At 68.8% G+C, this 16,030-nt stretch overlaps 6 protein-coding genes across 6 annotated transcripts; 2 read left to right on the top strand and 4 right to left on the bottom strand.

The window, feature by feature from the left end:
• Nucleotides 1-30: 30 nt before the first annotated feature.
• On the bottom strand, nt 31-3,049 carry RHOBADRAFT_54204 (uncharacterized protein; the record flags this gene model as incomplete). Its single annotated transcript, XM_018417197.1, has 6 exons — nt 31-1,111; nt 1,189-1,308; nt 1,393-2,180; nt 2,243-2,618; nt 2,688-2,870; nt 2,945-3,049. The coding sequence occupies 6 exons, from the start codon at nt 3,047-3,049 to the stop codon at nt 152-154; spliced, it is 2,532 nt and encodes an 843-aa protein (XP_018270416.1). The 3' UTR covers nt 31-151.
• A 288-nt stretch (nt 3,050-3,337) lies between these two features.
• On the bottom strand, nt 3,338-5,133 carry RHOBADRAFT_54203 (uncharacterized protein; the record flags this gene model as incomplete). The annotated part of the gene is made up of 6 exons (XM_018417196.1): nt 3,338-3,530; nt 3,597-3,665; nt 3,756-4,025; nt 4,173-4,619; nt 4,688-4,756; nt 4,822-5,133. The coding sequence occupies 6 exons, from the start codon at nt 5,131-5,133 to the stop codon at nt 3,396-3,398; spliced, it is 1,302 nt and encodes a 433-aa protein (XP_018270415.1). The 3' UTR covers nt 3,338-3,395.
• An 824-nt stretch (nt 5,134-5,957) lies between these two features.
• RHOBADRAFT_54202 (uncharacterized protein) lies at nt 5,958-6,762 on the bottom strand (the record flags this gene model as incomplete). The annotated part of the gene is made up of 4 exons (XM_018417195.1): nt 5,958-6,128; nt 6,261-6,411; nt 6,561-6,591; nt 6,673-6,762. The coding sequence occupies 4 exons, from the start codon at nt 6,760-6,762 to the stop codon at nt 6,089-6,091; spliced, it is 312 nt and encodes a 103-aa protein (XP_018270414.1). The 3' UTR covers nt 5,958-6,088.
• Nucleotides 6,763-7,342: 580 nt separating this feature from the next.
• Nucleotides 7,343-8,585, top strand: RHOBADRAFT_44854 (uncharacterized protein; the record flags this gene model as incomplete). The annotated part of the gene is made up of 5 exons (XM_018414494.1): nt 7,343-7,654; nt 7,731-7,884; nt 7,958-8,005; nt 8,075-8,378; nt 8,453-8,585. 5 exons carry the CDS (start codon nt 7,343-7,345, stop codon nt 8,583-8,585), a joined length of 951 nt encoding a protein of 316 aa, XP_018270413.1.
• Nucleotides 8,586-8,916: 331 nt separating this feature from the next.
• On the top strand, nt 8,917-11,145 carry RHOBADRAFT_48606 (uncharacterized protein). Its single transcript, XM_018415159.1, has 7 exons — nt 8,917-9,239; nt 9,363-9,501; nt 9,578-9,931; nt 10,017-10,355; nt 10,444-10,491; nt 10,568-10,694; nt 10,811-11,145. Exons 1-7 carry the CDS (start codon nt 8,938-8,940, stop codon nt 11,089-11,091), a joined length of 1,590 nt encoding a protein of 529 aa, XP_018270412.1. The 5' UTR covers nt 8,917-8,937; the 3' UTR covers nt 11,092-11,145.
• A 2,164-nt stretch (nt 11,146-13,309) lies between these two features.
• RHOBADRAFT_27868 (glycoside hydrolase family 17 protein) lies at nt 13,310-15,214 on the bottom strand. The gene is made up of 9 exons (XM_018412804.1): nt 15,116-15,214; nt 14,854-15,035; nt 14,469-14,703; nt 14,328-14,409; nt 14,118-14,274; nt 13,827-14,024; nt 13,668-13,706; nt 13,562-13,584; nt 13,310-13,438 (listed from the first exon to the last, which is right to left on the bottom strand). Exons 1-9 carry the CDS (start codon nt 15,127-15,129, stop codon nt 13,352-13,354), a joined length of 1,017 nt encoding a protein of 338 aa, XP_018270411.1. The 5' UTR covers nt 15,130-15,214; the 3' UTR covers nt 13,310-13,351.
• Between the last annotated feature and the right edge of the window lie 816 nt (nt 15,215-16,030).

Here is a 16,030-nt window from a genome sequence, read left to right as displayed (position 1 = left end):
GCGAGAGCGACCTCGGGCGCGAGAAAGAGAGAGAGAGAGCAAGACCTCGACCGTGTTCGCAAAGATAGCCACCTCCTCGCGCCTCGCTACAGTCGCACCGCCCTCGCCTCGAATAGCTCCGGCCCCCCTCCGAACGACGACCCTCGCTCACTCAGAACGAGAAGGTCGGCAGCTCGCTCCGGCTCATGCCCTTGACGAGGTCCTTGACCGCCTCGAGCGCCTTGTCCGAGCCCGTCGCACTCGCGCGAGCGCCAATGCCGGCGAACGAGAAGCGCGAGAGGTCGAGCTCGCGCCTCGGGAGGGCGCGCGCGGCGGCTTGCGGGTCCTGCGCCGCGTCGGCGCTGTTGCCGGCGACGGCGGCGGGAGCGGCGGCGGTGGACGAGGAGGCGGCGCCGAAGCTGAAAGGCGACGGCGCCGTCGACAAGGACGATGGAGCGGGGAAGACGGGCGGCTCGGGCGGGATGTTGGCCTCCTGCGGCGTGAGCGGGCGCTGCTGCGGCGCGCCGGCACCGGCGCCCGAAAAGGCGAGCAGCGCCTGGGCGTCGTCGCTCGAGGGGCCGCTCGGGGCACGTGCGGGGGCGGCGGTCGAGGCGGAAGAAGGGGCGAACGAGAAGGACGGCGTGGACGAGGTCGACGCGCCGAACGAAAAGGCGGGCTGGGACGACGGCACGTATGTGGCCGAGCCGAACGAGAAGGCGCCGCCGGTCGAGGTCGAGAACGGGTTGGGCAGCGACGAGGCGCCGAAGGAGAAGGAGGGCGTCTGGGCAGCGGGCGCAAACGCGGGTGGTGTGGGAAGGGTGTCTTCCTCCTGCTCCTCCTCGCCGGTCTCGGCCTCGGCCATGTCGTCGTCGAGCTCGTACTCCTCCGACTCGTCACCGTCCTGCACCTCGGCGCCCGAGCCCATCTCCTCGTCCTCGCCCTCGTCCTCTCGCTCTTCTTCCTCCTCGTCGCCCTCCTCCTCGGACGAAAGCGTCACGACGGCGACGGCCTTCTTGCCCTTGCTCTTGGCGGTCGCGGGCGCGGGAGCGGACGCGGCGGCCGACGGCTCGGGCTTGGGCGCAGGCGGCGGCGACGCGGGCTTGGTCGTGCACTTTGTCTCGCGGCGGTACTCCTGCAACCTCGACGACGATTAGCGACGATCCCGACGCACACACGCGCAACGAGGTCGAAGGAGAGAAGTGGACGCACGGCGGGCATGGTGCGCTCGAGCTGCTCGAGCGGCGACACGTCCGAGACGTCCTTGAGCTTGCCGACCTCGGCGACGACCTTGTCGACGCGCTGCTTGGGCTTGGGGCTCTCGACCGTCTGCTGCGGCGGCGACAATATCTGTCAGTAAAGGGCTTGACTGAAGGAGAGAGAGGAGAGAAGGCGAGAAGGGGAAAGCGGACGCACGGCCTTGTCCTTCCTCCCAACGCGCCCGGCCATCGCGAGCGGGTTCTCCTCGCCCGCATACGGGTTCAAGATCGCGCCTTTGCCCGCGCTCGCCGCCGTCGCCGCAACAGGCAGCGCCTTCTTGCGCGCCGCGTCGTCCTGGCGGATCACCTCGAGGACGAGGTCGGCCGCGCGCGTCGACGACGACGACGGTACGGGCGCCGCCGCCTTGCTGCGCGGCGGTGTCGGCGTCGCCGACTCACCGCTGACCTGCCACAGCGGCGAGGGCTTGGCCGGCGTGCTCGTGCTCGCGCTCGCGCCGACGCCGTTCGAGCCCGAGCCCGACGCGCTGCCGAACCGAGGCTTGGGCGCGACCGAGGCGGGCGCCGACATGCTCGTGCGTGCAGGCGACGCCGGAGCCGACGCGGCGGCGGCGGCGAACCGCGACGGCGAGGCGACCATGTCGTCGAGGCTCGCGAGCGGGATGTCGTCCTCGTCGCCGCGGTCGGTCGCCGTGCGGCGGCGCTTGCCGTCGGCGAGCGCGGCGTCGCTCAGGCTCGAAGTGGAAGTGGTGGTGGACGCGAGGCCGAGCGTCGTGGCGCGGCGGCGGCGGGACGAGTAGCCGGCGCCGACGTAGATGGGCCGGCGGCGCTTGGCGGCGGACGACGGGATGGCGCTGCCGGCGACCGAGGCGGGGCCGCCAAAGACGGAGCTGGACGAGGACGAGGCGACGGACTGGGCGGGAGGGAGGGCCGAGGCAGAGCGGAAGTTGGGGGTAAAGGCGGTCGGGAGGGACGACTCGGCTTGAGCTGCAGGCAGCGACATGGCGTTAGACGTGCGGGTCACTGAGGGGGCGAATCGAGGGACGCACCTCGCTGCATCAACTGGAAGACGCCGGCCTGCTCGACAGCGCTGAGGCGGTCCTCGCCGCGGTCGGCCTTGTCCTGGAAGAAACGCGCGAGCTCCTGCGTCGCGTGCGTCGAGCTCGACTCGAGGGCGCTCGTGGCCGCGTAGGCCGAGCGCACGTCGGCGTAACGCGCGGTGCTGCCGGCGGCGTGGCTGGGCGAGCGGCGGAGGGCGCCGGGGAGGTGCGGCGTGGTGAGGTTGGAAGAGGAGGTGGAGGGCCCGGCGGCGGCGAGGACGGCGAGGTTGGGCATGGTGGCCGACGAGGCGAGGGAAGAGCCGATCGAGCGCTGGGTGCTCGAGCCGGTCCAGGGCGAGGGCGACGCGGGAACGTTGTCGGTGAACTGCGGCGGGGGAGGGAGAGAGGGGTCGGCGAGGCGGACACCAAGAGGGGCGAGGAAGAGCGGACGCACGTCGCCCGAGCGGGTCAGGACCTTGCCATGCAACGCAAAGTCGTCTTCTGCCGAGTCGTGCTCGTCCTTGATGCGCGCGTGGTCGTCGCTGTCGTCGTCCGAAGGCGGGGCGGGCGACGGCTCCTTGCGCTTGCGCGCCGAGCGGAAGGGCGACACGTAGGACAGGAGGCTTCTCAGACGAGACTGCGCGGCATGCTCACACGGTCAGCTCGCGTGTCGAGGCCGCGAGAGAGGGCGAGCGAGATGGGAGGACGGACCGGGGTCGAAGCCTCTGGCTCTGGTGCAGGCGACGGGCGGGCGTAGGGCTGTGCTCGGCGAGCCTGGCGGTTGGCCTGCGTGTTCCTGCGCGGGCTGTCGGCCATGCTGCGCGAGTAGCTGGACGTGTGCGAGCGCGAGCGGGAACCGGCGGCGACGAGGTGGTTGCTGCACCACGTCGACCTCGGGCGGCCGGGGCAGTGCGTCCGAGAGCTGCATGATACTCTCACAGAGCGGACTGCGCGCTACGTCAAACGTGCTGGCCGCGAGACCTGTCGCCCGCCTCGTCCTCCTCCTCCGAGTCCAGCTCTCGCTCGCGTGCTTCGACGCTTGAGCGCCTTCGAACGAGTCGTCGAGATCTTTCCAGTCCTCTCTCCCGACTCGGGGCCCTCGTGGAGCTCGAACGACCCACGTTGCACTCGCCCCTCGCTCCGCCGCCGCTCGGTCCTCGCTCTACCACCTCGCGCTCCTCGCCTGCGGGAAGTAGCGGCTCGACGTCGCCGAGCTCGTCGAGTCGGCGCCGAAAGGTGCGTGGCGGGTCGAGGCGCTGTGGGCGAGAGAGTGGAGGAAGGCGGGAGGGTCGTCGACCTGAAGAAGGGAGAGGGTCAGAGGAGGACGCGCGAGTGAGGAGGGACAGGGGACGAGAGGACGGACCTTGGGTGCGTGCTTCCAGCTCGACGAATCTTCCGAGTACATCGGGAGGATGGCGGCGAGCTCGTCAACCTGCACAGACGAGGAAGGACAGCGTCAGGAACAGGCGGTCTCGACCTCGCTCGGCTTGGGGACCGGGGGAGGAGAGGTGAGGGAACGCACCACCTGCTCAGCCTCGAACGGCTCAGTCTGGATGCGCCTAAGCAGATCTCGGAGCTTGGAGACGGCGTACACCTGCTGCGTGAGGGCGAGGTGCGAGAACAGGTCGGTGCACTCGACGCTGCAGAACTGGTGGTGGGCGGCTTGGAAGTGCTCGACGACGTGCGAGGGCGCATCCTGCAACTCCAAGCAGTCGACAATCGACGCTAGGCGAACGGCGCACAGCGTGTGGCCGAGGTGGTGCGCCCGCAGCGCGTTGAGGATCTCGGCGAGCTGCGGCGGCGGGCAAGGGCGTCGTCAGGATCCTCGTCGCCAGAAAGGTCGACACGGGAGAGGGAGAGAGAAAGAGAGGGAGAGATGTAGAGAGTGAGGGAGAGAGGGACGCGCATGGTGGTCCGGGTTGAGCGCCTCGCCTCGCACGGCCCGCTCCTCGCACGCCGCAAAGACAAACTCGCGGACCTGGGCGACGACGGCGGCTTGCTGCTTGTAGTCGAGATGCGAGAAGTAGACCTCGACGGCGGCGTGGTGCGCCACGTTGGACCAGTCGGGCAAGAGCGCGGCTTTGTCGTGGAGGAGCGACATGGCCGCCTTGACCTGCTGGAGGCGCACCTCGCGCGCCGCGTTGGCCGTCTCAAGCCGGTCGTCGAGGCGCTCTTCGGCAGCGTCAAAGGCATGCTGGGCGAATAGAACGCGCAACGGGTTGGTGCTCCTGGCCTTCGTCACTTGCCTGCGCGCCTCGCCGATGACGTGACGCATGTCCTCGAACGCCTCGAACTCGCGTTCGTCGATAGGCGAGTTGTAGAGCGTGGTGAGCAGGCTCAGGAGCATGTTGAGTCGCTGGAAGGGGTCGGGGACATGGGCGGGAAGCTGCACATACGAGGCCCAAGGTCAGATGACGGGCACGAGCTCGTGCGCAACAGCGAGATTGAGCGCACCTGTGACTTGCGCGCCTGCGCGATCGTCCGGTAGTCGATCTCTTTGCCCAGCTCGGGGAAGGAAATGTGCTCGGGGCCGACGTCAGTAGACGGACTCGGGAGGGAGGAAAGAGGAGGAGGAACGGACGACGCACAGGCCACTCGTTGTTCTCCGGCTTGGCCCTCGACTCGCAGTAGTACTTGAGCAGGAGCTCGACCAGCAGCTCGTGCTGGGTTTGCGACATCTGGTCCCACGACTGCAAGGCGCTGTTCGACCCGCGCACCGCTCTCTGGTTGAGCGAGGCGGCGTTGTGGCGCGCAAGCTCCTCGGACGTAAAGTGCTTGCGGTGGAGCGAGACGCCGACCGGGTCCTTGAAAAAGCTGTACACGGCTCGCGTTTGACGAAACAGCGGGTCGCCCTGCTCGTGACGATGGCCTGCGGCGGACGAGGCGGGCGGACTGCTCATGACGGTCGGCGACGGGCGAGATAGGCGACGCGCCAGGGTCGGCGACGGGCGAGATAGGCGACGCGCCAGGGGCGAGAGGTAGAGTAGAGCGATCTGGACGAGGCAAAGGAGGTCAGCGAGGTGGACCGGCAACAGGACGAGGGCGACGAACGAGAAAAGGACGACTCGGACGAACCTGAGTGCGCGAACGAGGGCCGGCCGCCTCCTGTCGCCGGTCTACAGCCGCAAGCCGGGCGCAGCAGAACAAGCGCAGAGCCGCAAGAGCTAGCGCGCGACGAGGGGAGAGCACTCTCGCTCGACTCGAGCGGAGGAGGGGCGGGCAGGGTGCGCAGGACGGGCGCTAGCGCGTGCGCGCACGGCGGCGGCGGGCAGCAGCAGTGCAGGAGCAGCCACGCAGCGAGCGCTGGGTCCAGACGGGCGCGGTGCGCAGCTGTGGAGAGCGAGAGCTGGGAAGCCGTCGTTCGCTCGCTCGCGATGTGGACGGCTTTTTCTTCCGCAGAGTCTGCTGCTCTGTCGGGCGCAAGCGCTCTTGTACAGTACAGTAATGAGCCGCATCGTCGTGAACTAAACTGTGTGCGAGCGCCGGATCTCCTCTGCCTCGCCGCGCAGAACCGTCTCTCTCTAGATCTCTCTTTCGGGCGCAGCTCTCGCAGCAGTGGTTCCTCTCGACGAGAAGCTCGGCGAGCCCAGGCTCGAACTCGAAAGGCGGCGACGAGCTCTCTCAGCCATCGCTCTCGTCGAGCGAGCAGCTCGTCGGGCTCGGCTGCGCCGACAAGCCCGCCGCGAGGACAGCGGCTCGCCTCTCCGAACCGAGAGAGAGAAGAGAGAGACGAACGAAACATGCGATGGTTACAGCGAGGGCGCTCGCAAGGCGGGTCCTCGAACACGGCGGGCGCGACGACGATGGAACGGCCGAGGTGGTCGTCCCTGCTCCTCCTTCTCTCCTCCTTGTCGTTCACGACTGCATCTGGTCCTGCTGCTTGATGAGCTCGCCCCTGTGCGTGCGGGAGGAGAGGGCTTGTGAGCAAGGCTGGCGTAGAACCTCGAGCAGCAGGCAGAGCGGGCAGCCGCGCACAGCAGCCGCCAGACCACCCCCGAGAGAAGAAGAGGGACTCGGCGCGACGCACCTGAGCTGGACCGAAAAGTCGTCACCGACGTCGTCGTCATCCCAGTCGTCCTCCCACAACGAGTCGAGCGCCTTGACGCCCTCCGGACCCTGGGTCGCACCGCCCGCCTTGGCCGCGAGCGACGCCGCGTACGTGTCCTTCTCGTCCCAGTCTGCGTGCACGCGTGCGGGAGGGTGCGGTCGAGCGAGATTGAGCGGCAGGGCGGGCGAGGAGGAGAAGCGGGTGGGGAGAGGGAGGGGGCGGTGAGGCGGACGAGGGTCAGTCGGTGTCCCTCGAGCGGGTGAGGCCGAGTGGGCGCACCCTCAGCGGGGAACTCCTCAAACTCGTCGTCCTGTGTGCGTGTGCAAGCCCTCGTCAGCTGGCCGTCACGGGAGGAGGGAGGAAAGGGGACGAGGGAGATGATGAGGCGCACCTCCTGGAGCGGGAGCAGCTGCGGGTTGGCCGTCGTGGGCTGATGCGGTGCTGCGGTCGGTGCCGGCTGGGCTGGTGCTGCGCTCGCCATTGGGCCGGGGTGTCGAGGTGTGACGAACGGAAGAGCGAGGCCGCGTCGTCGTCGTCGTCGTTCCACCGCGACGGCTCCCTTGAGCAGCACGAGCAGAGCCACGAGCTGGCTTACGAGGTGCTTGGGCTCTCTTGCTACAGGCTGCGCAGCGCAGCCACCGGCCTCGCCACTCTCGGTGCCCTCCTCCCCCGTCTCGAGATCCTCCTCGTTCGACGAGCTCGGCGGCGCTCGCCTGCGCGTGAGGGCTGCATGCGCTCGCTCCATCTCTGTCTTTGTCTCCCTTCTCGAGCGCATACAGGGACGCGCGTCGAAGCAATCCAGCGGCGAGACGCGTCTCGCTCGCTCGAGCCGTCCGGCGCGCGGAACAAAGGCTCGCTTCGTTCGCGTCGCTCTTTTGGCGCTGTCTCCGTCGTCGGTCCCTTTGCTGTGACGGCGAGTGAGTGTCGGAGAGAGTGGCTCGCGGCAGGGCGAGGTCTACGACCGGTGCGGGAGCTCGCTCTTTTCCTCTTCCTGTCCTCCTCTTCCTCTCCTCCTCTCCCTCTCCTCCTCACTCACCTCCTTCCCGCCCAACATCACCTCCATGTCCACCCGCACCATCGCAGTCGTCGGCTCGACCGGCTCCCAGGGCTCCGGCGTCGTCGCCGCCGCCCTGTCCTCGACCTTGTACACCGTGCGCGCCCTCACGCGCGAGCCGTCGGGCGACAAGGCGCAGGCGCTCCTCGCCAAACACAAGGCCGAGGTCGATGCCGGCCGGCTCACGGTCGTGCAGGCGAGCCTTGACGACGTCGAGGGTCTCAAGACGGCGCTCGAGGGCGCGCACGCCGTGTTTGGAATGACCACGCCCTCGCCGAGCGAGGTGCAGCAGGGCAAGAACCTCGTCGACGCCGTCAAGGTGCGTCACCCTCCCACATTCTCTCTGCACCCTCGTCTTGTCCAGCAGCACGAACTGACGAGCTCATGTACCGCAGGCCGCCGGCGTCGAGCACCTCATCTGGTCGGGCCTGCCGAGCGTCGCCAAGCTGAGCGGCGGCAAGTTCCCGCGCATCTTCCACTTCGAGGGCAAGGCCGTCATCGAGACGTACGCGCGCGAGCAGCTCGAGCACGTCACGGTCCTCCTTCCAGGTGCGCTCCCCTCCAACCTCTCCTCGTCTCGCAGATCGAGCGACTGACTCACTCTCCTTCTCCCGGTCGGCAGGCGGCTTCTACAGCAACATGTCGTTCCCGTGGTACACGCAGCGCAAGCGTGCGTCGACTCGTCCTCATCCTCTCGACTCGAGCGCCGGCACTGACTCGCGCGCGCACGAGCCCGCAGCCGACGGCACGATCCGCTTCGCCCTCATGTCGCAGCACGCCGACCCTGCCGTCGGCTGGACCGACTCGAGCGTCGACCTCGGCGTCTTTGCCGCCGCCGTCCTCAACAAGCCCCTGTCGCTCACGTCGGGCAAGGTCTACCCGGTCATGGCTCACTGCTCCACGGCCGACCTTGTGCGCGGGATCGAGCGTGCGACGGGCGACAAGGCCGTGTGGGAGCCGCTGTCGAAGGACAAGCTGCACGCCATGATGGACGGCAAGCCCTTTGGCGAGGTGCTCGAGGCGGCGGCGAGCGACATGTTCGAGTGCGTCCTCTCCTCTCTCGCGCTCCTCCTCGTCGAGCACATCCCTGACCTGCCGCTCTCGACCTCGCGCACAGCTTTATCGACACGACGCCGGCCGAGCACACGGCGTACGGCATGTTCTCGCGCGCCGACGACCCGAGTCGCGAGCTGGGCGTTCGCGCGAGCACGTTCGACGAGTGGGTGCAGCGCTCGGGATGGAGGCCGTGAGCGGGGAGCGAGGGACGAGGGACTGTCAAGGGTGTACTGGGTTGTGCAAGGGAAACTGTGCGTCTGTGCGAGTCGGGCTCGGTGCGAGAACGCTCGACTCGGAGCGAGAGAGGGAGAGGAGCGAGCGACGAGTGCGCCTCACCTCGCTTCTTATTCGCTGTACGGTCGCGCGTCCTGTTGCAGTACTGTCTCGAGAGCTGCTGGCGAAGCGATGGTCGACCCAGCTGCGCGAGAGGGCCGCACAAAGGCTCGCCGCCGGACGAGTCTCATCAGAGTCGAACCTCCTTGTCCTCGCTCTCAGCCGGCACCCAGAGCTAGCCGACAGCTCTCTGCCGCACCACAGCCCGCCAGCATGGCCACCGCCCCGACCACCGCCCAGCGCCGCGCCCCAACCGGCGTGTCGTGCCCGGGCAAGGTGTTCCTCGCCGGCGGCTACCTCGTCCTCGACCGCGCCCACCAGGGCTTTGTCGTCGCGACCCCCTCGCGCTTCTTCACCGTCGTCGATGAGCGGCACGCGGGCGAGGCGGGCGCAGCGGCAGAGCGGGACCGGTTCGCGATCGAGGTCGTGAGCCCGCAGTTTGACGACGGGCGGTGGAGGTACGAGGCGCGCAGGGTCGATGGCGAGTGGACCGTCGACGAGGACAAGAGCCAAGGGTGCGTCCACTCTTCTCTCGTGCGCCTTCGTGCCGTGGCTCGAGCTGGGCACCAAGGGCTCGCACCCTCTCCTCGTGTTCCCCCCTCGACCCGCGAGCTGACCCTGCACCTCGTAACCGGCAGGTCCGCCTCCAACTCGTTCGTGCACCTGTCGGTCCGCGCGGCGCTCCAGGTCGCGAGCGCGCTCAACCCGTCGGCCTCGTTCCGCCCGCTCGCCGTCACCATCGTCGGCTCGAACGACTTCTACTCGCAGTCGCGCACCGTGAGCTCCTTGCCGCTCTACCTGCCCTTGACTCGAAGTCCAAGCACCCCACTGACCCTGAGCTGCGCACCCGCAGGACACGCCCATCCCGTTCGCGCCGCTGCACTGCACGATCCGCGACGTGCACAAGACGGGCCTCGGCTCGTCGGCCGCCATGGTCACGTCGCTCACGTCGGCGCTCGTCCTGCACTGGACCGCCGCACCCGACGACGCCTCGACCGCGTCCGAGCACGGCCGCCTGCCCAACCCAGACGCGGCGACGGTCGAGCTGCTGCACAACCTCGCGCAGTACGTGCACTCGCTCGCGCAGGGCAAGGTCGGCAGCGGGTTCGACGTGTCGACGGCCATCTACGGCAGCCAGACGTACCGCCGGTTCGCCGTCGAGTGCCTCGGCGACCTGCTCAGCCCCAATTCGTCTCGCGAGTCGACCGTGCGTCGGCCCGCCCCCTCTTTCCGCTCTCGGCACCGTCTCTGCCGCACAAACTGACATGCCTTCGGTCCTTTCTGTCCTCCAGATCACGGGCGCCGACCTCCTCGCCGCCCTGTCGCCGTCAAGCAACCCAGCGTGGGCCTCTTCCTCGACCGCCGGGTCCGTCTCGTCGTTCGCGCTCCCGCCCAACACGCTCCTGCTCCTCGCCGACGTCGACGCCGGGTCCAACACGCCCTCGATGGTCGGCAAGGTGCTCGCGTGGAAGCGGGCCGAGCCGAGCGACGCCGAGCGCGTGTGGCGCGAGCTGGGCGAGAGCAACGCGCGCCTGAGGGACACGTTTGCGGCGCTCGCGAGCGCGGCCGAGGAGGACAGGGAGGCGTACGAGGGCGAGGTGAGGCGGTTGGCGGGCTTGCCGGCGAGCGAGGTGCGTCCGCTCTCTCCTTCTTTCTCTCTCTCTCTCTCTCTTTCCCGGCTCGAGGTTCGAGTCACCTGACCCTCCTCCCCCTCGACAGTGGACGACCTCGAGCACACCCTTTCCCAACGCCGTCAACGACATCCTCGTGCGTCCCCTTCCCCTCCCTCCTCCTCCTCCTCCCTCGCCCGTCCCGCACTGACCTCCTCTCCTCTCCCGGGCAGACGATCCGCAACCACATCCGGTACATGGGCTCGGCGTCGGGCGTCCCGATCGAGCCGCCCGAGCAGACTCGGCTCCTCGACGCGTGCTCGGCGCTGCCGGGCGTTGTCGGGGCAGGCGTGCCGGGAGGTGCGTCGGGCTCGTTTCCTCTCTCTCGAGATGCGCCTGCGGAGCCGAGTCTTTGGCTCGGCTCTCGAGACGCTGACGTGTGCGAGGACGCGCTGACACTCTTCTCGTCGTTGCAGCCGGCGGCTACGACGCCATCTGGGTCCTCTGCCTCGCCCCACCCTCACCCTCCTCCTCCTCCTCCTCCTCTTCCTCCTCGTCCGCCGCACCCGCGCCCACCGCGCCATCCACCGGCGTCGAGGCGCTCCTGCGCTCCTACACGGCCATGTCGGTCGGCCCCTTGTCGCGCACGGCGTGGGCCCAGGGCGGCACGGTCGAGGGCGACAAGGGGCTCCTGCGCGAGAGGCTCGACGAGGTGGAGGGGCTCAAGGAGGCGGTCGAGAGGGGGAGGAGGGTGTAGAGTGCCGGGATTGAGATGGGGAGGGGGGCGTAGACGGGCGAGCGAGCGAGGGAGAAAGACCAGTTCTCGTCTCTCTCGAGAGCGGCGCGCGCGAGACGGGCAGGTCGACTTGCGCTTCTTGGTTGCAGTCCCGCCGCTGCCGCCGCTGCTGCTCGAGCGCTTGTTCTTCTTGCCCTTTGTCGCCGACGACGACGCACCCTCGTCGTCGTCCTGTGCCGCAGCTGCACCGCCATACCGGCGCTCGACGGCCCAGCTCCACAGCGCCCTCTCGAGCTCCTCGACGCTCTCCCACCCCTCGTCGTCTCTCCTCTCCCTCATGGCGCTCTCAAACTCCCTCCACGCCTTGACCGTGTACTCGCGCTTCGCACCCTCGGCGCCACCAGGCTCGCCCTCGGCGCGCGCCCGGACCCCATCGAGCGCCTCGTCGCTCATGAAGGCGTGCCGCTGCGGGTCGAGCGCGCTCAGGACCGCAGAGGCCGTGGCGGGGCCGACGCCTCGCAGGGTGCACAGGGCGTCGAGGGCGGCTTGTTGTCCGGAGGAGGAGGAGGAGGAGGAGGGGGAGGGGAGGGCGGCGAGGGAGGTGGAGAGGGCGGCGCGGATGGACGACGGAGGGTTGGACGCTGCGAGGGATTGGAGGCGCGGGCGCCATTTGCCGCGCTGTGGTGTGGGGAGGGGGGTGGAGAGTGAGTCGGTCTGCGTACGTGTGCGGCACGAGAGAGAGGCGCACGCACAGCGAGCTTCCAGTCCATGAGGCGCACGAGCCACGCCGTGTCGTCGTCGTTGTCGTCGTCCTCGCCGCGCTCTCCTTCTCGGCCCTTTCCCTCGTCCTCGCCCGAAGAAGCTGCTGCCCTCGTGCGCGCCTCCAGCTGCATCGCGTCGAAGAAGGCACCGCGGTACCACTGGTCGAGGGCGACGAGGTCGGCGGAGGTCCGGGGCGAGGCAGAGGCGCGCAGCTCGAGCGCGGCTGGGTAGCGCGCGAGGGCGGCCGTCAGCTCGGCGTGCGAGGGCATCGGGACTGCAGCGGTGAAGCGGACGAGGGAGGGCCAAGCCGACGTCGCTCCTCGTCTCGCTCCTGGTCGTCCCTCGACTCTCGAGAGCTTGGCCAGCCCCCCCTCCGGCCAAGCCCCACCACCGCCCAAGCTGTCGAGCCTCCACCAGCTCCGACTGCGCGCCCGCGCCCTGTACAAAGAGGTGCGTCCCCCCCCCTCCCCTCATCGGTCCGCGAGCCTCCCCACCTCGCCCTGTGCTCGTCATCGGCGCGTCGGGGCAGCACGAGAGTTCACCCGGGCACGAGGCGGTGGCTCTCTCGAGGTGCCCCAGCCGCTCACCAGGCCACGGCGCTGACCCTGCCCTCCTCCTCCTCGCCGCAGCTCCACCTCCTCGGCAAAGAGTACCCGGATCCCGCCGTGCGCCCCCAACCTCTCTCTCTCTCTCCTTCTACCGACCAAGCACTGACACGCCCCAGAGCACACAGTACAAGATCCACGACCGCCTCCACCGCTGCTTCCTCGGGCACGTCGGCGCCGACGCGCCCAAACTCGAGGAGGGGATCCGCAAGGCCGAGTACATCAAGGCCGGTGCGTCCCCCTCTCTCCCTCTGTCCTCTCTCTTCGTCCTCTCGGGCGAACACGACGACACGCGCACTGACGCGCACGAACCGCGTGCGCAGAGCTCGAGGCCATGTACAGCCTGCGCAAGTACCGCGCCTTGAAGCAGCGCTACTACGACGACGAGCCGCCGCCCCAGCCGCCGCAGAGTGCCCAATGAACTGAACGAGGTGCCAAGGACGACCGAGTGCGTGGGCGAGAGCTGAGAGTGAGAGCGAGAGCGAGAGCGAGAGCGAGGAAGCCCGAGAGCTTGAGAGGCTCGAGCGGCGCGCGCGCGAGCGCCAGGCTCGGCGCTCTCTCAGCGCGCGAGAAACAGTCACGCCCTCGTGCAGGCACCGCAGCGTCAAACCTGGTCGGCAGCGAGCCGCGGCCATGCCGAGCACGCCCGCGAGACCTGGAGAGAGAGAGCGACGAGAGCCTCTCGACCTTGCCGCGAGCTCAACGACGACGACGACGGCGGCGGGGAAGCAGGCAGGCGTTGTATAACAGTGAGACGAGAGGGGGCCCTACACAGGACGAGGGGGTGCGCGAGTGTCTGTAGAGGAAGGGGCGCGATGGGGGACGATAGAGGAAAGGGACGAGAGCGCCAACGAGGGAGGAGGGAAGGAAGGGGGCGGACGACGGTGATGACGACGGCGACGACAGCGAGGACCTCAACCCGACGCATGTGTCGAGTCGATCGGGCAGTCAGGAAACGTAATGTCCTTGAGCACCTTGTTCGAGTCGAACAGGCCCCAGTACTGCGAGGGCGCGAGAGGGCGAGAGGGCGAGGTCAGCTCTGCTCAGCTCGGGTCGGGTCGGGCCCGAGCGCGTATGCGTGTGCGTGTGCGCAGGGAAGAGAGAGGAGGGCGAGGGACACGCACTGGCTCGACGCCGCCGAATCGCTCTGCGGCGAGGGGAGGGGAGGGAGTTCAGCTCGGGTTCGGGTTGGGGCAAGCCTGCGAGCAAGAGGGAGAAAGAGTGACGGACCTTTCCACGGCTCGTCGAACGGCTCGAAGTAGAAGTAGTCTGTGCAGGAACGGAGAGAGCAAACAGGATCGTCAGGAATCCGGCTCGGTGAGGGAGGGAGGACGACGACGGACGACTCGAGGGGCGCTCTGGAAAAAAGACGGCGGGGCGGGGACGCACAGCTCTGGTTGGCGTTGGCCTGGCACGGGTACGTGTCGAGGAACGTCTGGAGCTCGCCGACGCCGGCGACGGCGGCGCCGAGGGTCGCGTTCTCGGGCGTCATGGACTGGGTCGGCCAGCCCGTCTCGGCAATGTAGGCCGTCGGCTTGTTGGACGCCGCCTCGGCGAGGACGACGTCGTTCTGCTCGAAAAAATCCCCTGCCGCGCAACGAGAGAGAGAGAGAGAGAGGTCAGTCACGGTGAGGGTGGGGGAGAGGAGGAGGAGGGAGGGGGAGGAGGGGGAGGACGCACAGGTCCACCCGGCCGCCTGGTCGATCGCGAGCCCGCCGAACCACGGGTGCACGTTGGCCATGATGTAGTCGCTGCCCTCGGTGAGGGCCGCGTTGAACGACGAGCCGGCGTCCGACGTCCCGACCGGGAGCGACTTGTCGAGGTTGAGCGCGGCGAGCTTGGTGCGGAACTGTGTCCCGGGAGGGAACGTCGTGAGACACGGGGCGCGACGGCGAGAGAGGGGAGGGAAGAGACAGAGGGGACGCACAGCGGCTTGCTGAGCGACGATAAACTGGACCGAGGCGGCCGAGTTCTCCTGCCCGAGGACGTACCTGCGCTCGCGAGCGAGTCAGTTCCCGGCTCGTCGAGGACACGAGGAGGAGGAGGAAGGGCAAGACGCACTCGTTGCCGATCGTGATGCCACTGACGTGCTCGGTGCCGTACAGCGTGAGCGCGTCGAGGACGTCCTGCTGCTGCTGCTCGTTGACGGTCGAGTTGTCGCCGACGTAGGCGCCGATCCAGACCGTCATGTTGACCTTGGTGTCCTCAATCGCCTGGAGCGTGAGCTGCGTCTGGTTGCAGCTCGTGCTGTACGTGCGGAGCCGGGCTGCACGAGGAGGGCGTAGGAAAGCGGCCGGTCAGGCTTGTGCGCTGGCTCGAGGTGACACAGAGAGAAGGAGGGAGCGAGGACGGGAGGGAGCGAGGGAGGGAGGGAGGGAGGGAGAGAGGGAGAGGGAGAGAGGAAGGGGGGACGCACTCGTGAGCTGCGAAAGGAGCTGGATGTCCTCGGTGACGTTGGCGAGCGTCGCGCCGCAGCCGTACTCCTCGAGGACGTTCTTGGGCGTGTACGCCATGGCCCAGAACGCGGGCTTGAGGCGCGAGTCCTTCTCGAACTGGGACGGGTCGGACGGGTTCGACTTGACGACCTTGGCCGTGCCGCTGCGGGTGCGTCGGACCTGCGTCAGTCGGGCCCGCTCGACGCCGAGAGAGGGCGAGAGGGAGGGAGAGAGGGGACGCACTCGATGTACTGCATCTTGCCGCTGCCCGATCCTCCAGAAGAAGACGACGACGACGACGACGACGAGCTGCTCGACGTCGCCTTCCACGCCGCGATGCCGCCCGCAATCCCTCCCACGACGACGAGCGCGACGAGCGCGATCCAGATCCACTTCTTGCGCGAGCCCACTCCTCCTCCCCCCGCGCCGCCGCTCCTCGACGACCCGCCCTTGTACCCCTCGGCGAACGGGTTGTCGGCGCTGCGCTGCACCTTGTCGTACCCGCCGCCGCCGCCGCCGCCACCGCCCGAAGCGAGATCGTGGTCGTCGAGCGACCAAGCCGACCCGGCGCGGTCGTCGTGCTGGTACAGGCCCGTCGGCGGCGTGCCGCTGTGCGGCGGGTACGTCGTCGAGCCGGCCACCGGGCCCGACCCGTACGAGTACGGCGCGTGCAGGTCGACCTCGCTCGCCGACGCGAACGGGTTCGAGGCGGCGGGGGCAGAGGGGTACCGAGACGAGCTGCCGCCGCCGTAAGCCGGGGCGCTCGAGCCGTAGGGCTGGTAGTGCTGGTTGCTGTAGGCCATGGCGGCCGTGTGCGGGTCGCTCGACGGCGACGACGATGAGCGAGGGCGCGGGTGTTGGTCGAGGGGGCGATGAGAGACGCGGGGCGGGGCTGCGAGTCGTGCGAGCGAGGGGCGGGTCGCTCAGCGGTGGTGCACGGTCGGTAGGGTGCTGCTAGAGTGGCACGAGGTGCAGCCGGTGCGACCAGGTGAACGCGGATGAGGTGGAGGTGCTCAAGCGCCGCCGCCGAGGAGCAGAGTCGTCGATTGTCTTGGGCCCGCTTTCCTCTCGCTCAGGCCGCTCGGCCGGCGCTGAATGCACTCCATACTCAGCGTCGACGCGGTGCAAAGCTCTCGAGCCAAACACGAGACTCGCACG

This window comes from Rhodotorula graminis, assembly GCF_001329695.1.
Source record: "Rhodotorula graminis WP1 unplaced genomic scaffold RHOBAscaffold_8, whole genome shotgun sequence".
Lineage (NCBI taxonomy): Eukaryota > Fungi > Basidiomycota > Microbotryomycetes > Sporidiobolales > Sporidiobolaceae > Rhodotorula > Rhodotorula graminis.
This window is presented reverse-complemented; position numbering and strand designations above follow the sequence as displayed.